General features: G+C 53.2%; 9 protein-coding genes across 9 annotated transcripts; 7 read left to right on the forward strand and 2 right to left on the reverse strand.

Annotated features, from left to right (window-relative positions):
- Positions 1-907: 907 nt before the first annotated feature.
- On the forward strand, positions 908-1924 carry J4E93_002188 (uncharacterized protein; the record flags this gene model as incomplete). The annotated part of the gene is made up of 3 exons (XM_049340135.1): positions 908-1162; positions 1218-1463; positions 1511-1924. The coding sequence occupies 3 exons, from the start codon at positions 908-910 to the stop codon at positions 1922-1924; spliced, it is 915 nt and encodes a 304-aa protein (XP_049202457.1).
- A 508-nt stretch (positions 1925-2432) lies between these two features.
- Positions 2433-3389, forward strand: J4E93_002189 (uncharacterized protein; the record flags this gene model as incomplete). Its single annotated transcript, XM_049340136.1, has 1 exon — positions 2433-3389. One exon carries the CDS (start codon positions 2433-2435, stop codon positions 3387-3389), a length of 957 nt encoding a protein of 318 aa, XP_049202458.1.
- Positions 3390-3505: 116 nt separating this feature from the next.
- J4E93_002190 (uncharacterized protein) lies at positions 3506-4720 on the reverse strand (the record flags this gene model as incomplete). Its single annotated transcript, XM_049340137.1, has 3 exons — positions 3506-3968; positions 4026-4411; positions 4460-4720. The coding sequence occupies 3 exons, from the start codon at positions 4718-4720 to the stop codon at positions 3506-3508; spliced, it is 1110 nt and encodes a 369-aa protein (XP_049202459.1).
- Positions 4721-6525: 1805 nt separating this feature from the next.
- Positions 6526-8230, forward strand: J4E93_002191 (uncharacterized protein; the record flags this gene model as incomplete). The annotated part of the gene is made up of 4 exons (XM_049340138.1): positions 6526-7088; positions 7140-7520; positions 7574-8024; positions 8072-8230. 4 exons carry the CDS (start codon positions 6526-6528, stop codon positions 8228-8230), a joined length of 1554 nt encoding a protein of 517 aa, XP_049202460.1.
- A 584-nt stretch (positions 8231-8814) lies between these two features.
- J4E93_002192 (uncharacterized protein) lies at positions 8815-9600 on the forward strand (the record flags this gene model as incomplete). Its single annotated transcript, XM_049340139.1, has 3 exons — positions 8815-8904; positions 8953-9127; positions 9179-9600. 3 exons carry the CDS (start codon positions 8815-8817, stop codon positions 9598-9600), a joined length of 687 nt encoding a protein of 228 aa, XP_049202461.1.
- A 2502-nt stretch (positions 9601-12102) lies between these two features.
- J4E93_002193 (uncharacterized protein) lies at positions 12103-12824 on the reverse strand (the record flags this gene model as incomplete). Its single annotated transcript, XM_049340140.1, has 2 exons — positions 12103-12276; positions 12327-12824. 2 exons carry the CDS (start codon positions 12822-12824, stop codon positions 12103-12105), a joined length of 672 nt encoding a protein of 223 aa, XP_049202462.1.
- Positions 12825-14043: 1219 nt separating this feature from the next.
- On the forward strand, positions 14044-15250 carry J4E93_002194 (uncharacterized protein; the record flags this gene model as incomplete). The annotated part of the gene is made up of 2 exons (XM_049340141.1): positions 14044-14986; positions 15039-15250. 2 exons carry the CDS (start codon positions 14044-14046, stop codon positions 15248-15250), a joined length of 1155 nt encoding a protein of 384 aa, XP_049202463.1.
- Positions 15251-15719: 469 nt separating this feature from the next.
- PHB1 (Prohibitin-1, subunit of the prohibitin complex (Phb1p-Phb2p)) lies at positions 15720-16635 on the forward strand (the record flags this gene model as incomplete). Its single annotated transcript, XM_049340142.1, has 2 exons — positions 15720-16040; positions 16108-16635. The coding sequence occupies 2 exons, from the start codon at positions 15720-15722 to the stop codon at positions 16633-16635; spliced, it is 849 nt and encodes a 282-aa protein (XP_049202464.1).
- A 1535-nt stretch (positions 16636-18170) lies between these two features.
- J4E93_002196 (uncharacterized protein) lies at positions 18171-20862 on the forward strand (the record flags this gene model as incomplete). Its single annotated transcript, XM_049340143.1, has 5 exons — positions 18171-18502; positions 18556-19118; positions 19244-19453; positions 19911-20265; positions 20316-20862. The coding sequence occupies 5 exons, from the start codon at positions 18171-18173 to the stop codon at positions 20860-20862; spliced, it is 2007 nt and encodes a 668-aa protein (XP_049202465.1).
- Between the last annotated feature and the right edge of the window lies 1 nt (position 20863).

Raw genomic sequence — 20863 nt, forward strand, 5'->3', positions numbered from 1 at the left:
AGCCCTTGAGCACGTGCTCGGATCAAAGTCTCATCGTCTTTTACTGACCATGGAGAGGGGTTGTATCCTTCCCACCATGATGGATCGAGCGGGTGCATGCTATTTGGGAATTTCACTTTTATTTTCGGCATGGTCGTATCGGGGCTGCGCGAGGCCGATGGTAACGTGACGCACTGTAATATGAGGGTTGGCGTGAGCGACCGCTTTCGAGACCGACGCTTGTTATGACGGGTATCTTTCGTGAAGCGACCGTTTTCGAGGCCGACAATCGCGATTTCGGTGGCATATGAAGGATGCCCGCTCGAATGATGGCATTCGCACAAGTGCGCGATTCTCACGCGATTCTCGCGCGTTTCCTTGGGGTTCCAGCCGGAAATCTATCAGCGCTTACCGCTTGCAGGCTGTGCATCGGTGTGCATATCTTCTGATTTGGAGGCAAGGCTATTGGATAGGGCCCGTAATAGCTGTGGCTGAGCCTGCCTTCCAAAGTTGTGAGGATACGCATCTGTGTCCTGGCGTCATCCAAGACTACGGTTTGTATAAAGGTACGTTAGGAATGTTACAAATTGTGCTGTCAACTCGCTGTGGCGGCTGTGTAGGTTGGCCAGAACGATCTGCTTGGCTTCTCAACCCCCTCGACGCGTCGCGTGGTATTTTCGTCAGGATCTTACTCGTGCAATGTCTTCGCAAATGGAAACAAGCGGGCAGAGAGGGCCTCACAGGATCTGTAACTTCGCTACAAATAATCGGTGCAACGCGAGAATATGATGTGAAAACGAGTGTGGTGATTGTGTAGTCGATGGGTAGGAGAGCAGCAGCTACGACGACGTCGGCGGGCTCTCCTCCGAGGCCGCCGCCGCATCATCAACTTTTTGCGACATCATCACCAGCATCACCACGCATAGCCATGATGTCTCGACCCGACGATGACAACGCTTCCGCTAGAAGTATTAGACGACAGCCATCGTCGCGCAGTCTATTCTCCGTCCCTACTCCAATAAAGCAGCTGTTCGACCAATTCCCACTCATCACGTATCCCGTCAACGACTTCCCACAACGCGCACCACAACATCACGACACCCATGTGCTCCATGTATTCACTACTGATGGAGGAGCAATTCGAGGTGCACCATCGCATAACCCAGCGTGCTTGAAGTGGCAGGTCAGTCCATGTCGACAGGTGCCCATACCCCACCACCAAGCTCACATCGTCGCAGGCGTACCTCAAGTTTTCCAAAATCCCCTTCAAAGTCGCCTCAGCAAACAATCATGCCTCGCCCAGTGGCTCGCTACCCTTCGTAATACCGTCCTCGCCAGATCCTTACAAGCGAACACAGCCTGTCCCCTCGAACAAACTGCAACGATGGGCCATGAACAATAGTGAGAAGGCAATAGAAGAGCCTGGAGATTTGCGCTACGAAGCGTACTTGAGTCTGCTAGACCATCGGATACGGAGAGCTTGGGTACGTTCACCACCAGGAAGACTTGGCTCATGGCTAACATATTTCAGCTCTACACCGTCTACCTCTCTCCCAACTTCACCACCATCGCCGAGCCCCTTTACATCCTCCCAAGCTCCCGCAATCCCTTCGTGCGCCTCACGATATCCCGCGAACTACGTCTTGCCGCCGAAACCGAACTGCTCAAGTTCTCGAGCATAATCAACGACGAGACGCTCTACAACCAGGCAGACGAGGCATTCGCAACGCTAGAGACACTGCTGGGTAAAGACGACTGGTTTTTCGGCGCGCAAAGACCGGGCTTGTTCGATGCTAGTGTCTTTGCGTATACACATCTGCTATTGGATGAGCAACTGGGCAAGGGTTGGGTGGACACGCGTTTGCGCGACGCGCTAACGACGCGCACACGCCTGGTCACGCATCGCGACCGGATACTTGCTAGATACTTTGAAGATGGGTCTTGAGTTAGGATAATACCCGGGAGCAGTAGTGGAGTGAACGCTGTACAGATCTCCCATCAAAGTCCAGTCATGAACATCACGAAACAGCGACTACGCGCTTACGCGAAGCCTACCTCTCATCAGCTCAGTTCATGCCAGCTTGGAAGGACCGAACGCATGTTGAGTGAAGTTCGGACGTGGCGGACGCCGGGGCCAGTTTAGCGCGAGCCGGAACCCAGCAGATGCAGATGTGACTCACGCTACGGAGAGATGCACGACATATCGCCTAATCGGGCAATGCTGGATACATGCTGGGCGTGGAGAGGGCGTGCAGAAGAGTCATTGGCTTGAGCAGGCTGGCATATAAGACTTCTCCAGGCACCGAGCAGGAGAAGCATCAATCCTCAGGAACTTTACCCCACTTCAGATCTGCAGTAATTGTTCGTCATCTGTGTCCAGGCCCAGCCAACCAATCATCATCTACAATCGGCAACCAATCTCCCATTCCGCCTTCGAGAGCACCATTATCAACATGACACAGCCAACATCTATCGACATGACCTTCGACACGTCCCTCGTTGACGTCAATGCAGCTGCCAATACCTCCTTCTCGACCACTGAATCGGACTCAACTGTGGACGGCCAACAAACGGCAAAGCGTACACAAACTCTACAACCAACCAAGGCCCCACAAAAGCCTTCTACTCCAGTCCAGCACATCCCAACTCAAGCCGCCTACGACCAATGGGCTGCCATCTACGACACCGATGGCAACATGCTGCAAGCGATCGACGATCTAGAGCTTCAGAACCTCCTACCAGATTTCTTATCCCAAGTCAAGAGCAGCACTGCGACGGAACAGGAGCTCCGTGTCCTTGATCTAGGATGTGGTACCGGACGTAACACGGAGAAGCTTGTGCGATACGATTGGAACGGGAAGAGCGTGGAAGTCACTGGTCTGGACTTCTCGCAAGGCATGTTGGATGTCGCTGCGAAGAAGCTGTCGCCTTTGCTTCAAGCGAAGGACCAGCAAGGGGTGCGGTCAAGACTAGAGTGCTGCGACTGCTCTCCTACTGTCGATAACCCATCAGGCTCTCCGCTACCTGCGGTATCGAACCTGCGACCCGTCCATGCCGTCACATCCACTCTAGTCCTCGAGCACATCCCACTGAAGGATTACTTCGCCACCCTAGCCGCATTACTCTTACCGGGTGGCACGGCGTTGGTCACAAACATGCACGCGGACATGGGACGTGTCAGTCAAGCTGGTTTCGTCAATGCAGACGGTATCAAGGTTAGGGGAAGCAGCTATGTTTACACAGTGGAGGAGACTGCAGCAGCAGCAAAAGCAGCAGGGCTTGAGGTAGTGAGTGTAAACGAGCGAGAGATGAGGAAGGAGGATGTCGAGGGTGGTGCTGTGGGAGAGAGGGGTTGGAAGTGGGTTGGCACAAAGGTATGGTTTGGGATGGTTTTTAGAAAGACGTCGTGAGATACCTGCTGAGGGGTGCATGAAACCTGAGAGCCCTAAGAGAGAAACGGATATAACGCTAAAGTCAAGCAATGGGTATAGACATCGTAAGCTGTGTGATAGCAAAGTTCGTAATCTCATGAAGCGTGGTAGCTAGGAGGCTTCTTCTCCTCATCATGCCCTCGCATACTTCCATCCATATTCTGCGTCGAGGTTTTTGATCCACTTCTCCGCAGTTCTACGAGGTGCACTTCGTCATCCGCCTTTCCAATACCCTCTAGCGTGTCGTCTACCGTCCTCGCCATCGTTGTATTGAACAAGCTTGCATCCAGCATGCTTCTGCTTGGCTTGCCTCTCCTTTTTGATGGCCGATTAGGCGTGTCGTCGTCATTTGGATCAGAATTGTTGTGCGTCGTGCCGAAGCACTTGGGTACTAGCTGAGCGAGGAATCTCCGGAAGGCTGGCATGGATACGCATATTATGCCGACGTTGATCTCGAGGATGGAATATACGCCGGACATGAGGTTGTCGTACATGGGGTTCGTTGAGGTGGCGTATTTGGCGACGGCGCTGAGGCGGATGCAGGAAACTATTATGGTACTGAAGTAGACTTGTTAGCATGCGGCAATACTTTACCAAGTGGATGGATTGACTCACATGCCACCGACGCCAAAGATCGCGCTGAGGAAGACCTTTTTACGCGAACTGAGCTTCAGCGTCATCAGGTTCGGGATTGGTATCAGGACGATGGCGACGTCCAGACCGATGTTGAACGCCGCGGCTACAAGGTAGAACAGATTCTGGTTTATACAGTAGTCCGGCGTGCTCGTCCCGTCCCAAGAAGTCCATACTGCGGAGATAGGCCTGCAGGCAAAGGTCATTGTGAATGCGAATGCGATTGTCCAGAGCACTGATATAATGATGAACACCCAGATCCATTTCCGGGTCGTCTCCGAGGGGAAAATGCGAAGGAAGAAGAATAAGAAGGCGAGCTTGGTAAGTCCACAGCAGAGGAAGTAGGATATTTGAGAGCCGTAGGTCAGCTGATGAGCAGTCAGTAACCATCCACTTATTGATAATCATGTGCTTACCCTCAAAACCTTGTAGATATCGCTATGGGGAACTACCCAAGTGTCTTTCCCGAAACCGAGCTTTGGCGTGTAGCATTGTATCACCGTTACGGGGAGACAAGCTGCTTCGGCTGCTATTGCAAAGACGTCATCTAGCCCGAACGAGTTCTGGCTGATAGCAGACCACGTGCGGACGGTGACAGCGGCGAGAGCAACGGAACCCGCAGTGATGCCCGTCAAGAATATGACGTTAGATCGGTCACGGACAGGCCTCTCGCACATCGTGGAAGTGACATTGACAGCAGCTGTTGGTCGCCTCAGATCAGCGTGGTTGATGTAGAGTCTGGTAGGGATTCTCACTGAGGGATTCTTTGACTGAACATGCGCCACCCACACAGGTCTGGATGGCCGCGTTTATGGATTCACTGTCACAGATACATTGCACATCAGTGGGTGCGCATGTCCTCTGGGCAGTGACAGCATTCTGGAAACATTTTGCCTAGTACTGTCAGTGATAGACTCTCATAGAAGTGGAGGAGGAACCAGGACTTACTGCGCATGGTGGTAGCATGTTCATGCCATCTTGTGCTAGAGTTGCAGGCACAATGCTACTTAATGCTGTGAGCCCTATTATGACCACCTTGTTCCACCGCATGTTGAGTACTAGGAAATATCCAAGAAGGTGAGCCACACATATGACGAGCTGTCGATCCTCGTTCAACGATCATTGATACATATAGTATACGAGGGTGGTAAAAAAGCAGAAGGAAGGCAGCCATAGCCAAAGGCCATCCCGAATCTTGGGTATCATCAGCACGTCTCCGTACATCCTTACCAGCATCCCGGTATTCGATATCCCAGTTGATATTCAGGAGAATTTGTTTCTGCTTGACCTGCGTAGGATTCGAGGCGAGCTCTACCGAGCAGGCTGCATGACAGACGTGCCGTCCCAGGCGGCTCGGCATCCGTGGACTACCGAAACGGTTAATGGGATCAGAAACCTAGCTAGATTGAGTCCTCGCCGAGATACACACGATGCGAAGTTGTTTTGTGAAAATGTAGTAAGCCGCGTAGTGAGTTATCCGATCAATTCTTAGAATGCGTGGCTACGCCAGTGTACAAAGGCCCGAATGCATACTATACGGCGTTGCCATCACTACCATAGCATTTCTGGTGGCCTGGGAAAAAAGATGGAGAGGCGTTCAAGGTTGTGCATCCATAATCGCGGTTTCAGATCCTATTGGCTCCCCACGGATGTCCAGATATCCACACAACGTGAGATTGATAGTCTAGACGTTGTTGCGAGCTAAGAAGCGGCTCTTAGGCTTGCGCGTTTGTAGACTATAGTCTTATGCCTCGTGACTATGCGTCTCTGGCGTAATGGAGGCGGCGTTGAGGGACGATGGGTGTGTGGAAGGCTGGCTTCGCTTCGCTTCGTGGCAGCGTGGGAAGACTGTAGACAAACACGCGAGTAAGCTGCGTCGATATTCGACACCAAAGTTAGAGAAATCACAAGTCATGCAAAACTCTGGAGGCGGCAGGCGGGATAGGCGACACGGGACGGCGGCTGAGCCTGCTATGAACAGGGTGTTGCGATTAGGGTGCTGCCGTGGACCCCCTTGCAAAAACAACCCCCATTCGGTCATTCCGAGCGCGGCACCATCCTTCCGACTCCCCGCCACATGGCAATGAAAAAGCGATGCTGGACAGTCTGGACACATCAAATCGAACAACGAATAGTTCGCGGATTTCTTAAGCGACTTTTGTTCAGCTGGCGAAGCTGAGAACATCACAAGTTTGCTTTTGGCGACTCGTGCAAAGCGCACACCATGGCCAGAACGCGAGGGTCTGCGGTACGCCCCGGCACTTGCAGCATGCCCACAGTAAAGAGACCCGCATTTCGGCATCGTCTCTCCTTTCAGCATACTGGGACGGCCTGTTCGAGTCGTAGCTCGCTATCGGGGGCCTGAAAAGATTGGCTGCAGAGTGCTGCAGTTAGCGATGAGCGACGATGGAAGATAATTCCGTCTGCCCCCTCCACGATCGTTCGTGTAGTGCTTCTGTCCTTCAACGTCAGGATATGCAACATGACGCTTCTCTCTGATGTTTTGCTCGGTGCGCATCTTCGATCCGTCCTCTTGGTCTACCTCCCTGCATCTTTCGTCGCATACTATGTCATCTGGACCGTCTATACTCGAACCCTCCATCCACTGGCTAAGGTTCCAGGACCATTCTGGGCATCAGTATCACGGACATGGCTTATGTGGCACCATCACAATGGGGATATTGAGATTGTCGAGCGCATTCTTCACCAGAAGTATGGCCCCATCATTCGAATCGCACCCGATGAGGTCGTAACGACCGATACTACGGCCATTCCACACATCTACCCGGTTCAAAAAGCTCTAACAAAGACGGATTGGTACAATCCATGGCGACCATCAGGACTAAACAGCCAGCCGGACTTGTTCACACAGACTAACGAGAAAGCGCACGCAGCGTATCGAAGGATTGTTGGAGGTGTCTATTCCCTTTCTAGCATACTGAAGAACGAACCAAATCTGGATGCGACCTTGGAGCTCTTTCTTGAACGGTTGGGTAGCTTCGCCGATAGCAACGAAGTATTTGACTTTGGTCTTTGGCTCGAGATGTAAGCCACAAATTAGCTTTCACCGATTTCACTGTCTAACTTGCGGATCAGGTACTCATTTGACAGCGTCGGTGTCGCCTTCTTCGGTCAAGCCTTTGGTTTTCTCAAGGACAGCATCGATTACAACAACTACATCCACTCGGTTCATCTTGCAATGCCATTTCTTACCCTTCTGACAGTCACACCGTACTACATCCGACCGTTCCTACTTCTGGTAGCTGTGTGCATCCCGAGCTTACTGAAGGCTGTGCTGGCTGTGGAGGATATCAAGAAGACTGCGATTGTAGAGACGAAGACAGCTACCGAGAGAACACTCGAAGTGACGGGAAAGCGTCCCGACTTACTTTCTCAGCTTCTGGCGATCGTGCAAGAAAAGGGAGAGAAAGTCAACTACTCGCACAGGGAGATCACATCGGACATGTGGGTTGCAATGTATGTGTACTGACGGAACAGCTACCCTGGGGTATCATGCTGACTGTTATTAGCATGGCTGGAGCTGATAGCACGTCCATCGCAATGCGCTCCGTTTTCTACTTCTTGATGAAGAACCCCGAGAAACTGGAAAAGGCGCGCGCAGAAGTCGATGCGGCCTTTGAGAACGGTACCCTCTCATCACCAGTACAGTACAGTCAGGTATCTTCTCTTCCATACCTCGTAGCGACTGTAAAGGAAGCCCTGAGATTATTCTCTCCATTCTCGGTATCGATGCCTCGGTACGCCCCGAGCGAAGGAATCACTCTGTGCGGGAAGTACATCCCAGCGGGCTACACAGTTGGGATGAACCCTTCAATCGTTTCGCACGACAAAGACGTATTCGGAAAAGATGCGCTAGACTTCGTTCCTGAGCGATGGCTGCAGAGTGAAGATCGGACGCGGGCGATGGACAAGACAATCCTAGGTTGGGGTGCTGGGACAAGGACATGCGTTGGAAGGCCTGTGAGTGCACTGTGATCACATAGTAGGAAAGTACTGACGATATACAGCTCGCTTTGACACAAATCTATAAGGTAACCGCGGAGGTACTGCATCGGTTCGACTTTGAGATGGCACACGACAAGCCATGGAAGACGCACAATGCTTCTTTCAACGTCCAGACTGGCGTTGAGTGCAGGTTCAAGCGAAGAGGTTCGACTAGACCTTAGCTGTTCAGATATAGTCAGCATTGCGGTTACATATGCAAGCCCGTCGCAGTGTAGAGTATAGACGAGACCGGATACGCGTAGTTATCGCCGCAGTCGAATTGCACATTTAGACGTTGTATGCAGTGTGCTGAGCTTTTCATCTCAGGTGCGATTAGACCTTGAAAGACCTCTTTTAGCAGCTTTTAGTGTCGTGTTGCTCTCAAGAAATGTCAAGCACCTCCATGGTTGCCAAAATCAATGAGAATATCATGTTAGAGAAGACGCCGACAATGGTCTAGGCGAAGATGCATTGTCTTTGGCGGTCGGCTTTTGCTTCCCCAAGAAGACACCTCGGGGGATGCAGGGTTCGGTGTTTTACCCAATCAAAAGTCATCATGACGTCAACCTCTGTTCATAGTCCCATGTGCATTCTCAAAACTTCGCCGTTTGAGACGCCGATAACATTCCCTAACCGGCGATTATCATCGGCGACTTCGACAAGCAATTGAGATTAAAAGCGAGGATAGAGTTCATATCTCCAAGGTCCTACCAGTCGTAGCATCAATCAACAGCAAGGAGCAATATCACCCAGGACACAACACAACATGGACTCGCTTCCCGTAAACAACAAGACGGCCGGTGAGCCTGAGAGCGCATACAACAACATACTTGAAACCGGTGCTGGTATGACTCAGGTAAGCATAACTTCGCCTGTATAGTGACTACGCTAACCAACTGTACAGAACTTCGCGCCAGTCAAGAGGATATGCGCTCACCTCAATGCCTTCCACGCATACGCTCACGACCCCAAGCGCGATGCAGTCGAAGCAAACCACTACTGCGCGCACCTGAACGATGAAGTACGCCAATGCATCCTCTATGACTCGCCCGAGAAAGGCGCGCGGATCATCGGCATTGGTAAGCATCCTGCTTCCTCAGTCGCAAGACCTGAAACTAAACCAACCCCAGAGTACATGATCTCCCCCAAACTCTACTCAACCCTCGACGTCGAAGAGCAAAAGCTCTGGCACTCCCACGTCTTCGAAGTGAAGTCCGGAATGCTAATCATGCCGCGTCCAACCGGCGTACCAGAAGCCGCATGGGAAGTAGCCGAGAACAAAGAGATGGAGGAAGTTGTCGAGCTTTACGGCAAGATTTACCATCTCTGGCAGACTGACCGTGGTGACAAACTGCCGCTTGGACCTCCGCAGCTGATGACGAGTTATACGGCGGCGGATCAGATGCCGGACTTTGAGAAGAGGTTGAAGGAGAGGGATCAGCGGTTCGATAGCGATTATCAGAGGAAGAAGGGGGTTAGGGAGTATATTGAGGTGCCGAAGATTCATGAGAATGCTGATGCGACGTGGGCGAAGGGGGGTGTTGGTCATTAGACGAGCACTGTTGGAGGGGAAGGTGGTGCGGATCAGGCATTCTTGAGGCGTTGGCGATGCATGTTGAAAGGTGGGGGGTAGGCAAGAACTGCATGTAACATGGGTGGGCCAAAGCTATTTCGCTGAATTGATATGAAGTTATGCTAAAGTTACACAATGCTAAGTACATGAGAACCAACATGCTGCTGGAGAAAACAATGTAGCAAACACTCGAGCTCCCCTCCTTCCTCTCGAGTCTAGAGCCAGCTCTAAACCCATTCCTCACACCTTCTCGTCCACGCAATATTCAACCCCTAAGACAATATCAACACTAATGACCAATGACACCCGTTCGTTAAGTATCCATCACGATCGATCCTGGGTGTTAATTCTGGGAGGGTGGACTGGGAGTGTGGTGCAGAAGGCTCCTCATGTTCGATTTCCTCGGAGGCTGCTTTCCTTCTGTATCTCCAGTGTTCCGTCGCCTTGCTGGCCGTGCATCATCATCCTCCGATGGTGGACTATGTCTTGGCCTTCCGGATGGGTTGGCGGTTGTAGCGCCCATTGGGGTTGCCTGATAAGTCGGCTGTCCAATCGGGCGTGGGGTTATGTATAAATTCTCAAGAGGCTGAGTAACAGCCGCATACTGGTCCGAACTTGGGTCTGTCTGTCGCCGAGGAGGAGGTTCTGGATATACTACGCGTGCAGCACGGTCTCGTTCCCATCGAGTGTGTTCGTCTCGTTCTCGTTTGTCTCTCCTCTGGTCAAGGCTTGCGAGATAATCCATGTTCGAGCCCCGAGGCGCACCATCATACTCAGCATGTGGCGGCTGCATGTCATATTCCGATTGCTGTGCGTCATGGTAATACGGGCCTTGCTGTGAATCATAGGAGGAAGTGTGATGTGGAGTATATTCTTGAGTGTAATGTGGATTATATTCTTGAGTGTGATGTGGATTATATTCTTGAGTGTGATGTGGATTATATTCTTGAGTGTGATGTGGAACAAGTCTGGGTGGGGGCTGCTGGAAGGCATGTGTAGGTGGCCTTTGCTGTGTGTCCGGTCCAGCTAGGGGGTAATGTGACACAAACGTAGGCGGCTGTTGCCGTGGGGGTTGCTGGAAGCTACTTGCGTCAGTATACGACGTGTCCCATGTTCGTGATCTCGCCGGAGTTGTAGTGGGATTGTCAATCTGTGGCATTACTGCTAGTGGCACTGGAGGCCGCCGTGACTCATCTGCTCGATTAGGTGGTATTTCTCTTGTTCGTGCTCTCGTCGGAGCTTGAGAGGCATTAGAAATCGACGATATAGGTGCTAATTGTTGCTGCGGGGGCTGCTGGAAGCTATGAGTATGCGACGTGTCCCGTGTTTGTGGTATCGACGGAGCTGTAGGGTAAGCAGGGCCCAGCTGTGGACCTTGGGGCTGTGCATTGCCAGTAGCAGCTCTACGTCGTGGTCTACCCGGTTTCAGTTTTGCTCCTGTTTCAATAGAGCCCTGGCTCAGGTTGTAGAATGGGTCCACGGCGGCTTTGTTGGGTCCATGGGCATAATCAGGAGGCCCAGCCTTAGACTTGTACACTGAGCTGGCCGTCGCGAACGCTGATTCAACCGAGATATTCTTTCGCTCACCCTCATAGCTGGGTGCTGCGTTTGGTGCTCCAAACTTCCCAGAGGATGTCATATAGCTGGGTGGTGCTTTTGGTGCTCCAAACTTCCCAGAGGATGTCACCGCAAAATTCCCCTGAGGAATCGGTCTTTGCCCTTGCCCCGCTTCCTTGCGGTGTTGCTCATCAGCCTTTTTCTTCTCATCAGCCTTTCTCTTCTCATCAGCCTTTTTCTTCTCATCATCCTTGTCTCCAGAACCCCTACCCCTACCCCTACCCCTACCTGGTACTCCACTCATAATGGCCGATGGTACAGAAAAGAGGCTTGGGCCCAACTGTGTTTGACGAGGGACAGATACGGTCGTTGATCTTAGTTGTGTCTTGTGGAGGTGGAATGATGGTCAAGTTCGTTGTCGATATAGTCGAATGATGTTGTAAATAGTAGTTTGTGTATGCGCGGTTTGTGTGGTCTAAGGAAATGTAGTTGTAGGTGCTGAACAGGCCTTTTATAGTCGCCAGTGTAATGTGAGTCCTTCACGATATGATGCATTGCGTGCTTGCAGTATGTGATGTGAGTGAGTAAGTTTGACGTATGGTCACTGAAGTTGGGACTCATGTCTAGGTTTGTGATGGACACATATACATTCATGACTGCTGGGAAAGGTGACGCATCCTAAATACCTCGTCACATATTAGCCTTCGCGTATGACTATAGGTGAAGAAACATACCGAGCCTCACTCGCTCTTCACACGTCGAGTCCTTGACAGGAGGACGGGTAAAGCGCGCAGCACGACGGTACGGGTAGTGCATAGGTGTAGTAGCTCTCCCGCAGCGTGCGTTCAGCAGAAGTTCGGACCCAAGTGCTTTTCTATACCGGATGTGCCAGTGATAACGGCAATCGTCTTGGCCAGCATCCTATCATGAACCTGTTGTGTTTTGCACGACCTCGATGCTCGCAGGATCTCTCTTCTCGCGCCCCATCAGCTTGCCCAGCACATCCTTTTCCTTATCGCCGTCTTCCGCATCGCTCGCGCTGTCCTTGTCACTGTCCACGTTCGGGTCTTTCTCTTCGAGAACGCCTAGTCCAAGGTCCTAGACACTGTCAGCAACGCCATGCGATACCCTCGAGATCCAGAACTCACCATCTCAATATACGGCTCGCCCTCGTCCTGTCCCTCTACAGATTCCAGGCTCTTCAGCGTCCCGGCCTTCTTCTGCGCCTCCAATTCCTCGTTCGCAGCCTTCAACTGCGGCAGAAAGTCTTTGAGGAAGCCGCGAATGTCTGGTCCTAGATCTTCGTTGCCCAACTTCATAATCGGCTTCGTGCCTCTGTTGGCGCGGAGGTTTACGACGCCATCTTGTGATTGTGGCTCTTCAAGCTCCATCTCTGTGTCCTCGCCATCGTCATCCTCCTCCTCGCTTGAGCTCTCGTCGCTGCTGGGTTCTTCGCTCGATTCGGACAGTTCGCTGTCGCTGTCTGAGCTACCAAAGTCGCTTGCATTCGTGGTAGAATCGTCTGCAGCGTTTGTCGACGCGAGGGCGGAGTCAGAGGATATCGAGGGCGGCGAGGATTCAGGCTCGTTGGAGAAGCGCACGCGCTTGCTGCGGTGCGCGACGGCTTCGTGGACGTATGGCGACATAATTCCTTGGTGGTGTTCGATATGGGTAATCTTAGGAGAGACGGTTAAGGACGTCTACGCGTTTGGAAGTGGGTTACAAAAGTCTGGGGAAAAAGTTGGGCAAGATTCAAAGTTTCGCGCAGACGGGTGCAGATCTCGCGCCAGGGTAGCGAGCCGGAGAAGACCCTTGGCTACGTCACCGCCCTCTCCAGCACATGGCGCCGACAGCCAATGCCAACCAGATATGCACACATGACATGTTCAAGTACATCTACAATAATGGGATATCCCGTCAGATGCTCCACAGTCCAAGGCGTGCGGCTGCAGATTGGCCTGAGGCAGAAGCGACTCGTTGGTGTCAGCAGGGGTCGTGAAACGGCGTCTTGAAACGTAGTTAGAGCGGGCGCCTGCATGGCTGACTTGTGCTGTCCGAGGGGTTAAGCCTCTTAAAGCTCCAGCTGGCCTCGTACATATCCGACCTCACCCCTTCTCGTCAATCTTTACAGTCTCGCTGCTGTGACCCTCCTCTCTACCTGTTCTCATAGCTTTTGTGACGCTGTCTGCAAGAGTCGGTGTGTGGCTGCCCCGCTTCCGACTTCCATCAGTATTCACCAACCGTGTGCAAGGCTCAATTGTCTTTGCGCGAGATTTCTGGATATCAGACATTAGGTATGTACTCATTCTCTCATGTCTCTACAATCTCTACAAGTTCATCCATCTCCGTTCCCATCGTCTCTTTCTTGCCACCCGATCGAAAGTCGGCCTCAGACTTGTCCACATGCACCCATCCATGGATCTTATCAAGATCGATCTGCCCCGATCCAGCATCAGCATCAGATGATTGCATATTTCCCTATTGAGTATCTGCTATCGTCTTGCGCGTTCTGCTATTGTGCCAGCATGATCGGTTTTCATCGAGCCCAACGCTGAGCGCTGGTTGGTCCACTCGTCTTCACCTCGAGCGTTCACCTTCACCACCGTCATTCAAGCGAAGCCCACAATAGAATTCTCTGCTATTGTTTGTCTTTGCAATGAGGAGGCTGGGAGAGCATAAAAACTTTCCAATCGCTCGTCCTTGACTGTCTCTCGTCCATCACACTCCAGTTCTTCACCAGTCTTCACAAGCCTTCACAATCTGCAAACCACCATCCGCCAGCTTTCTATATCTATTCAGAGACTCTCAGTCGTCACTTCTCCTCTCTACATCACTCTATTCCATACCACATTCACACCCATCACCATGACCATGAACGAGACCATCCGTATCATCGGCATGCTCAGGGCCTCTGCTGCTCAGAACGCTGACCAAGCCAAGCTCAAGGAGCGCGAAGCTTTCTTTGCCTCGGCCAACGAGACTCGCAAGAAGCTCAGGACTGCAGCAGCAGCCCGCAAGTCTACCTCCGTCTCTCTTCTTGAAGACCTCATCTACGCGACCAAGCACGGCGTACCCTACTCCAACGAGCCCCTGACGTACGAGGCCAAGGTCGCCGCTGATCGCATCCTCGTCACCCTCAACAAGGCCATTGCCCGTGAGACCATCCTTGTGGTTCCCAACGTCCAGATCAAGGAGACCTCCGAGGACCTCGCCAACGACCTCGCTATCGAAAACAGCAAGCGCATCTTCACCGCGCGTTCCAACATCAAGGAACTCCACCTCATCAGCAGCAACCTCGGCATCCCCATCACATCTCCCGCCATGGCTGGTCGCTTCCCGGTGCTCAGCACCTCTGACCTCCCGAAGGCATCGGCTGAAGAGCAGTCGGCCACAGCCTCGCCTGCGCGCGGCACCGCCATGCTCAACAACATCTTCAAGTCGGTGCGAGTACCCGAGTTCCGCTTCAAGTGGATGTTCTGGGCAGAGAAGGGTCAGCAAGCCGCGCCCAAGGACAAGGCGGCTTCAGAAGAGTACCTCACCCGCCCCAAGCCGCTTGGAGACCAGATCGTCTCCGTCAAGGAGTTCTACCAGCACTTCAACAACATCCCGGTGGAGAACCTGAAGCTGCGAGACTCGATACACCTCTTCCACCTGGGTGTGAAGCCGGTCTGGGAAGACCCGCGGAATACGCGCGGAGGCGCATGGTACTTCAAGGTCAGCAAGGACGTGGCGGCGCAATTCTGGCACGAGATGTGCCTGCTTGCGGTTGGCGACGTTTTGCAGGGGGCCGTCGAGACGAAGCGTGCCTGTAAGTTTTTTCCTTCCCGCTTCGTACGTGCACAAAACTAATCATCTAATAGCCTTCAACGACGACATCTGCGGGATCTCGTACAGCGTTCGCTGGAACGCTGTCCAGATCGCCGTCTGGAACCGGGACGCGGAGAACGAGGATGGCCGTCAGAAGCTTCTGGCGGTCATCCTGGACAAGCTGTCAGAGGAGCTCCGGCCGAAGAAGGAGGACAGCTACTGGTACAAGGCGCACAAGGAGCACAAGGGCTTTATTGAGCAGTAGTGAGCCGACCTTGTACCGGTGGCTGTCGCTCAGATGAGAATGAGCTGGTGGAGGGGGTCATGGATGAGGTGGGGAGTACGTAGACGGGCTTCAAGCCACACATATGCATATCAGCATCGGCGTTGATGAATACATCCTTTTCGACACGCACATGAGTCTCTTTGTTTATCAACCGAATGCCTCCTGCCTGATCTGACAGCCCCTCTTCCGTAACTTCCCCATGCACAGAAGCGTACCAGGGTCGAGTAAGAATATGATGTAACAGCCTGAACTATTCAATGAAGACGCCTAAACCCGCCAGCATGTTCTCGTTCTGCATCCGTGGTGGTAGTGTTTGCGCCAATCACGGGCATCGTTCGCCGCAGACGCTCGGACCATATTTCCAGTAGAAGCATCATCCACTTCTCACGATTCTCCGCATCTTGCCTGCCGCCGCCTCACCACACCAAACCCGCACAACCCGCCAACCATGGCTGCGATACCCACCTCCCTCTTCCGCTGGGTCGTTCCTGCCGCCATCGGCGCCAGTGTCGTGCAGAGCTCGCTCTACGACGTCAAGGGCGGAACCCGCGCCGTCATCTTCGATCGTCTGTCGGGAGTCAAGGAACAAGTCGTCAACGAGGGCACCCACTTCCTGGTACCATGGCTGCAGCGGGCAATTGTCTTCGATGTCAGGACGAGGCCGCGGAACATCAGCACTACGACCGGCAGCAAGGACTTGCAGATGGTCACACTCACACTGAGGGTGCTGCATCGCCCAGAGGTCAAGCAGCTGCCTAAGATCTACCAGGTATGTCTATGCCACCCCGCACTCGTGCAGCAGGCAGCTTGAGGAACTGCATCTGACGCGCTAGTAGAACCTCGGTCTCGACTACGACGAGCGTGTCCTGCCCTCCATCGGTAACGAAGTCCTAAAAGCCATCGTCGCCCAGTTCGATGCCGCCGAGCTCATCACCCAGCGAGAGGCCGTCTCGAACCGCATTCGCACCGACTTGCTCAAGCGCGCCAACGAGTTCAACATTGCCCTCGAAGACGTCTCCATCACCCACATGACTTTCGGCAAAGAGTTCACCAAGGCCGTCGAAGAGAAGCAGATCGCACAACAAGAGGCCGAGCGCGCGCGCTTCATTGTCGAGAAGGCCGAGCAGGAGAGGCAGGCCAACGTCATCAGGGCAGAGGGTGAAGCTGAGGCTGCCGACACAATTTCAAAAGCAGTGGCCAAGAGCGGTGATGGCTTGGTGTTGATCAGGCGCATTGAGACACAGAAGGATATTGCGCAGATGTTGGCGAGGAACCCCAACATCAGCTATCTACCTGGCGGCAACTCTGGCGGCAATGGTGGTGGTTCAAGTGGTGGTAGCTTCTTGTTGGGTCTGAGGTCATGAGTGTTTGAGGATGCGCAAGGTTGAGCGAGAGGAAAGGAAGATAACAAAGAGCTGGACGAAAGGCGAAAATGCATAGCCAGCGGGGTTGCTGTACAATATATTGACATGAGCATGATAACGCTTCTCTACAATCGAGGACCCAGAGTCTCTTCTCATCTCTCAATGTGTCTACACGTACCAGGCGTAGTGTCGGCTGGGAGGTTGTCTACGAATCATTCCCACTATTTGCCTTGCTGACACTGTCCTAACAATACACAGCACCTATGCATCGAGCCGATCGATGCCCATTATTCAGCAGGCTCTGAGAGACAGCTGCTTACACAACGGTGGCAGAGAGAATAACGGACCAGTGTATGATCACGCGAAATATCGTCGCGAGAACTGAAATACCTCCTACACCTCGGCTCGTGTTTGACAAACCTTACCGCCTGAGGCCTCTCAGGTTTCGGTACACATCTCTCCGCCCAAAGATTCAAAACTTGTTCATGCATTGCCCGAGAGGAAACGGGCTTTCGGAAGCCGCGAGGCCGCACGTGATAGATCGCACGCATGGTCTGCATTTGGCATCTGGATCTACACTCGGTGCGAACATGTTGCGATTCGGCAATGGGGTGTGGGGGTGTTTCGTGTGACGCCGGGTTATAGGCCTGGGATGCTGCTGCCCGGGAGGCTGAGTACGTTGTGTCCGACAGGAGAGTTGGCGACTTGAAGTTGGTGGGGAGAGAGTCGCTCATGCCACGTGAGAGATAAATGATATCGGAAGCATCCAACCATCGCGAATTCAATGCCGACATGCTTTCTTTTTCCCACATCACGTCCATAATCACCAAAAGCTTCGTCCTTATCGTTCGAGTCCTCTTTACCGAAGATCAGCCGCAACCATCCCCAGTTATGAGACGTCATGCAGGATCTGTGTTCCACCTTGTTTCGGAAGGCCGCAACACCATCATGGCGGGGGGACCTCGTTACATCCTAGCCGCAGATCCCGAGGGATTCACAGACGTCAAGCGGTCAGCGATACTTTCCGATGGTCGCTGAACGTTCCGCATGAAGACGACACCGGTGCTGTGGGAATACAGGCTGTCTCTCAAGGCAACGACAAAACGATGGCGGTCAAACGACTGCAACACGGCACATTTGCGGGGGCCTGCCCATATGGTGTTCGTGTAAGGTAGGAGAACCGCTGCGCCACGCTACTCACTCAATGCGTGACCTTGTCTTTTGCCAGGCTGTCCAAACGATAGGGTGGGAGAAGTGGTGTCGAGTCTGGCGCTGATGCCCCAGGTTATCAAGCGGCATTCTGTTGTGGCTGAGCACTTCAACAAGCCGGGAGCCAGCCAATCACGCCGCGTGTGGCCGTACAGCGTGGCTTGACAGTTTCCTCTCATCGAGGCAGGCTCACCGGCAGGCACTCTGCAATGTGCTCCGCCCTTGGATGCTTCCAAGTATATACATGCTAGCTGCGAACGCGAGAGGCGAAGGTTGAGTACACGTCGTCTCTTCTTACGTCTTCGGACCGCCCGTCTCGCTTAGCAATGGCGATCCAGCAGCGCAACAAGCAAACGAGCATTATCCTCACCTTTAGAATCCTCCAATTTGTCAAACAGCTTCGTCGTCGTGTCAAGCCGCGTGTGCAGCATGGCTCAATCGATGCGAGCCCTCTTGGCATCAGCCTCGCGCCGAGCCTCCGAAGTGTCGCCCAGAATCTATCACGGATCAGCGTCCAGGATGCGAAGCAGTCGCGTCGGGTCGCCAATCGCATCTGCAAGAGTCAGAAGCGTGCGACGTTCACTCGACCGTCGTGCAACCTGCAGACGCCGGCTTCGGCTGCTCCCGCAAGTCGAAACCTAGGGAATGAGGTGCAACAGTACGTTCACGGAAGCTTTTGTTTAGTTTCAACTACTGAACCTGCGGGCCTAGTATGCTTCGCTACGTCGACGGCAAACTCCATGTAGCGGGAAACGCGTTCTCGTCTATCGCGGACAGCGACAGGCTCTTTCTCAAACACGACAACGCGTCGATCTTGGAGGCTCGTTCCATGAACGAAACTATCCAGCTCCTCGTGGCAGTACACGAAGCGATCAACGTGCTTGCGGGGTGTCGCCGGCAGTATGGTGACGACTGGCTCTTGGCCCAAGGGCTTGACCTCGGACTGATCCTTGACGAGAACTTCATTGCAAACTATGAACATCTACTGCTGCGGCTACAGACAGACCTGATTGAGTCCTTGGCACGCAAGGCCCTGGAGGAGTTGCTCTGCGGCGATCACGACAAGAGGCAGCGCAAACTCCTGGCCTGGTTTACAGAGTTCGCCGAGAAGCCACAAGCGCTCAGCACCTTCCCATGGACTATCAAACCGTCGCTAGCCGTTCTGTGGGGAGTTTGTTGGATGTTTTACGAGGGAACTGGCAAAGACCGCGTGCCGTACAACAACGTGCTACACAACCTCAATCTTTCGTGGGATACCGATGCATCGTCAGACTGTATGTGTTACATTTCTTTCCGCCCGATGAGGCTTCTGCTCAGGTGGATGACTGGTTGCGATTGGTCGAGCGTGAAAACACGAAGAAGGTTTGTGGTTATCCCGATTGGTGCTAATGCATTACAGACCTCAGCTTTGGCCAAGAGCTGATTGGCGAGCAGCTGCAACATGCGACGCCTGCGACAAACGTCCATGTGGACCATGCTCCATTCCAGGCACGAAACACGGAAACCTGGGAGCCCGATCTGAGTTTGAATGGTCTTGCGGACAGGCTGCCAGTTCCAGTCTTGCGGGTTAGTCAGGCTGGAGAAGGAGCGGACCCAGAGCCGCACCCAGGTAAGTGCCTAGTGTCCCGTGTCCGTTTGAGTTGAGTCACGACTTCTCTGCCTACCCTGGGTTTCAGGCTGGACTTGTTCGCTGCTGCGACTAACAAATCCAAATCCAGATACTTATTATGGCGTATCCGCACCAACCTTCCAGGCAGTTCCGCCCGTTAATTTTTATTCGCCTCAAGACCAAGGCATTGCTGCGCCACCTCTAACGGCCTTTCCGCATCTGGGCTCCGACCACGAAATTCCTTGGCACTCATATACGTTGCCACCTCAAGACAGTCCGCGTCATCTGATCACTGCTACTCAAGATCCGAGAGTTAGAGTCACCGGAGCGGCGGGAAGCGATCTCTTTACTCAGCCACAAACTGCCTTCGCGTCTCCCGGTATATATCAACCAAGCCGCCAGCCTCAGGCCCAGCAACACAGTTACAACCCTCAATATTTCAACCTTGGATTTCCAGACATCATGACTGAGCTTTCGCCAAACCCTACTTCCATGCAAGTGCCGCACGAGCACAAGCGGAACATCTCCATCAGCTCCCTCACCGATATGCCTACCCCGGTCAGCATGAGCGCTCGATCACCCATGACCTCTCCGACCGCTGGCGAACGCCAAATCATTGTTACAAGCCCGCCTCGAAGCCATAGCAGGGGACTCTCTGTAGACTCCTCGCAAGACGGCGATGACGACGGATCACTACGGAAGAACCACAGCTATAAACGCGCCGAAGAACCACCGCGCAACGAAGACGGCAAGATGGTGTGCAAGTATCAAGAATGTCGCGGTACATCTTTTGACCGAAAGTGCGAATGGAGGTGAGTAATCGTGTCACTACACTTATACGACCAGAGACTAACATTTACAGCAAACACATGGACAAGCATGACAGGCCTTACAAGTGCAACGTCAAGGGCTGCGAAAAGCTTCAAGGTTTCACTTACAGCGGTGGCCTTCTTCGCCACGAGCGCGAAGTTCACAAGATGCACGGCGGTACCAAGAAGTCCCTCTTCTGCCCGTTCCACGACTGCAAACGCAGTTCAGGCGCCGGCTTCACGCGGAAGGAGAACCTCGCTGAGCATGTCCGCCGCGTTCACCGCAGAACATCAATGTCGGCAGATATGCATGGCTTGATCATCCGACGCGACATGGTCAGGCGTGAGATGGAGGGGGGCTCTCCCATTCCTGAGTCACGCACCTCGGAGTCACCGTACAACCGCACCATGGACTACCGCGAGGAAGATGAGATGAGTCTGAAGCGCAAGCGACTTGGCTCTGACTCTGGCCTCTCGGACCGTGGCAACGATGAGATGCGCTCTGAGATCAAGCGTCTCCGACAGGAGAATGAAGAGAAGGACTCGAGGTTACGGCAGCTCGAGCAAGCAGTCATGGCTCTTCAACAGAGTCATAGGTGAT

This window comes from Alternaria ventricosa (assembly GCF_023758065.1).
Source record: "Alternaria ventricosa strain BMP 2768 chromosome Unknown scaffold_3, whole genome shotgun sequence".
Classification (NCBI taxonomy): Eukaryota; Fungi; Ascomycota; class Dothideomycetes; order Pleosporales; family Pleosporaceae; genus Alternaria; species Alternaria ventricosa.